Source organism: Silene latifolia, chromosome 11 (assembly GCF_048544455.1).
Source record: "Silene latifolia isolate original U9 population chromosome 11, ASM4854445v1, whole genome shotgun sequence".
In the NCBI taxonomy this organism is placed as follows: Eukaryota; Viridiplantae; Streptophyta; class Magnoliopsida; order Caryophyllales; family Caryophyllaceae; genus Silene; species Silene latifolia.
Genome location: NC_133536.1, coordinates 3,975,919 through 3,979,324, shown reverse-complemented (window position 1 = coordinate 3,979,324; position 3,406 = coordinate 3,975,919). Strand labels below are relative to the sequence as shown.

The 3,406-nt window shown below is 33.3% G+C and overlaps 1 protein-coding gene across 1 annotated transcript; it reads right to left on the bottom strand.

Annotated features, from left to right (window-relative positions):
* Window positions 1–1,349: 1,349 nt before the first annotated feature.
* On the bottom strand, window positions 1,350–3,047 carry LOC141612606 (uncharacterized). Its single transcript, XM_074431418.1, has one exon. It carries the CDS (start codon window positions 3,045–3,047, stop codon window positions 1,350–1,352), a length of 1,698 nt encoding a protein of 565 aa, XP_074287519.1.
* Window positions 3,048–3,406: the final 359 nt, after the last annotated feature.

Here is a 3,406-nt window from a genome sequence, read left to right as displayed (position 1 = left end):
ATATGTCATGTTTGGCCCGTTTATATAGAGGGATATTCCCCGTCTATAATGAGAATTTGTAATTTTAAATGTCATGTTTATAATTTATATATTTAATTGATTATAGGATGTTTGGATTACTTTTTTCCAAGAATAAAATAGAAAATTTAAACCGCTAATTTCTGATGTAGCTCTTATTATTAATATGTCTTGTACTCTAGATGGATACTCACTTCTTAAACATCATACTATCATTTAAACTGTGTTGTTAAATGATCGTGTTTACATTATATCACCAATCACCCGTCTTGTTTGTTTACTCGAATCACCTATAATTATCAGAGTTGATCTGAATTTTTTATCTTTAATATTTTTATTTATTAGTAAATTGATAGTTGTATTTAGTATTTCATATTTAATAATGTTTATTAATAAAAATATGATTTTTAAGAATTGTTGTAATATTACTTACTTTAACCAATTGTTGTAATTTGTTGTAATTATATTTAATTTTGTCAATTGTTGTAATTAAACTTTGGACTGTATATTATTTTGTATTGCATAATTTCATAATCGTATTATTTAGGTACAAATTTTTTGTTTATAAAAACTAAGGGGGCGTTTGGTTCAAACATTAGGTATGGAATGGAATGAATTCTAACTCCAAGGAGGTATGGAGTTAGAACCCCATACATGTTTAAAGTTGTTTGGTTCAATCCGCGTATGGGAATAATAATGTGTTTGGTGGAATGGAGTTGGAAACTTGGGGAGAGAGATGGGTATGGGATTTTAAGAGGTTGGAATGGAGTTAGAATCCATCAAGTATCTAACTCCATTCCAAAATGCTCCAACCAAACATTGGAATGGCCTGAATCCATTCCAAAAGCTCAAACCAAACACCCCCTAAGGTGAGCAAAGAATAAACAACATAAATCACAAAGAAATTAATTGAGATGTGAAGTAGTGGGGTCCACCATCATTGCTTTTTTTGGAAAAAAAAAATTAAAAAATATATAATTGTGTATGATGAGGTGGATGCATGAGGATGCTTTAAATGTTTTGGTATTTATAAAGATAAGAATATAATGTCAAATTTAACTAGCATATTTTAGTTCCTTGATTTTGTTAGGGTGTTTCGTAATCAGAGTATTAAGATTAATCGATCGTTCTCTTTATTTGTAAAATGATGTAATTTTTCTTGTAGAATATATCAACAAATATGCTTATAAAGAAGTTGTTGTAAAAAAAATTCTCTCTAAAAAACCCTAACCTCCATCAAATTATACAGAAGCTCCCATCGATTATCAATCGATCGATGGTAAGCCCCAAAATTGTTTCAAATTTTAATCAATAGCATGCATATCTATCTTTTATTCAATAAAAGTCTCCCTTTTGGTGAGAATCGTTTTTCCGTCCCTTATTTCGGGGGTTTTCCATTTATTCGTAGGTTTAGTTTCATCAGTAATATAGTCAAGAGTAGTTCGTTGATGGTTTGCAGCGTGTTCTTTCAAAGGGTAAATGTCCTGAAACAGGCAATGTTCAGACAAGAAAATAGCAGACAAGTTATTGTTATCTATCAATTTACTAACAGACAACAGGTTCTGCTTAAAATCAGTAAGAAGAAGCACATGTTTCAAGGTGATTTCAGGTGTCAAAACATCTCCAGATATTGAAACACTCTTATGAGTGCCATCAGGTAAACCAATCAACATAGGAGGATTCAATGTTACTTTATTATGTAACAAATCAATATTATAAGTCATATGGTCAGATGCGCCTGTATCTATAATCCAATCAGTAAAATAGTTACTAGATTGTGCAATATGAGCATTATGTTGATGTGCAGTAAAAGCATGATGAGAAATACCTGCAAAGTTGGAGGTAGAGAGACCTGTTTTACTGTCAGAAATACGCTTCAATACTTGATCTATCACTGAAGTAACCAGTCCATCAATTACTGTAGAATCAAAAGAGGCAGACTGTGAAGAACTAGCAGCTGCTACATCAGTATCATCATCCAGAGGAGAGGACTCAATGACCATATCTGCGTTATTAGCAGTTTTCTTGAAAGATTGTTTAGCATTCTTATTGTAAGCCATCTTACCCTTCCCTTTGTTGTTCTTCCCAGGAAAACCAACAATGTGAAAACACTTATTGACTGAATGACCTACTTTTCCACATGATGGACAAGGATTGACCATAAAGCATTCTTCAAGACTGTGATTATTCATCTCACACCGACTGCAATACTTAGCTGAAGCTGAACCAGTTTGTGAACCAGGTTTCTTTATCAAGGTTGAGGCATCTGAAGATTTATAACTAGCATATGCAGTGATATCAGTGACATGCTCAACAATCTCAGTCAACTGCTTGTGCTTCTCCACCTTCTGAAGAAGACCAAGAACCTTACTGATGGAGGGTAAGGGATCCATTGACAAAATCTGGGTTCTGACAGTGTCATAACCAGAGTTTAATCCCATCAAAAATCTGATCAACTTGGCTTGCTGATCACGAGCCTGCATACGTTTGAGTAAAGTGCAAGTACAAGCGGCTAATTTACCACAAGAACAATCTGGAATGGGGTCCAAACTGTCCAGAGTCTCCCAAATTTGTTTCACCTTGCTGTAATACTCAATGAGAGAAGAGTTGGCTTGAGACACTGAACTCAAATCTTGATTTAACTGATAAATCTCAATGAAATTAGTTTGACCATATCTTTCCATGATCTCATCCCACAAAGCTTTAGCAGTTCTAATGTACTTTAGTGTTTCCCTGATTGATTTGTCTGTAGAATTTAAAATCCACTTGAGCACCATTAAATCACATCGGATGAATTGATGGTACTTCTTATCTGTTGCAGAAGGCTTGACCAAGGAACCATTAATGAACCCGTCTTTGTTCTTCGCAGCTAAGGCCATAAGAACATCTTGTTTCCAGCTCAAAAAATCAGTCCCATCAAACAGTACAGGAGTGAGTAAAGATGTAGGCTGATCAGAGGAAGAAAGATATAATGGATCATCATAAAATTCATAAGAATCAGATGATGAATGATCTTGAGAATCAGGCATGATGAAGATGGTTGAAAGAAAAATAAAACGAAGAAGTTTATCAAAGTGAAGATGAAGATGTATAGAAACAAACAGATGAAGATATGAAGATTATAAGCGGAAGCAGATGATTTTCTTGAAGTATCAAGAACCTGATACCATGTAAACACCAATAAACTTGTATTGATGTAGAGATTAATGATGTAGAAAGAATATTAGTGAATGTAATTTGTGTAAGAATATCATATATGAAAGTTATGTTACAATGATCTGATCTCTTGCTATTTATAGCTTACATACACCGACCTTCCTCATCTTAACTATAATTTGTAGGCTAACTAACTCTAGGTAGTTATAACAAACTTATAACTAACTTATAA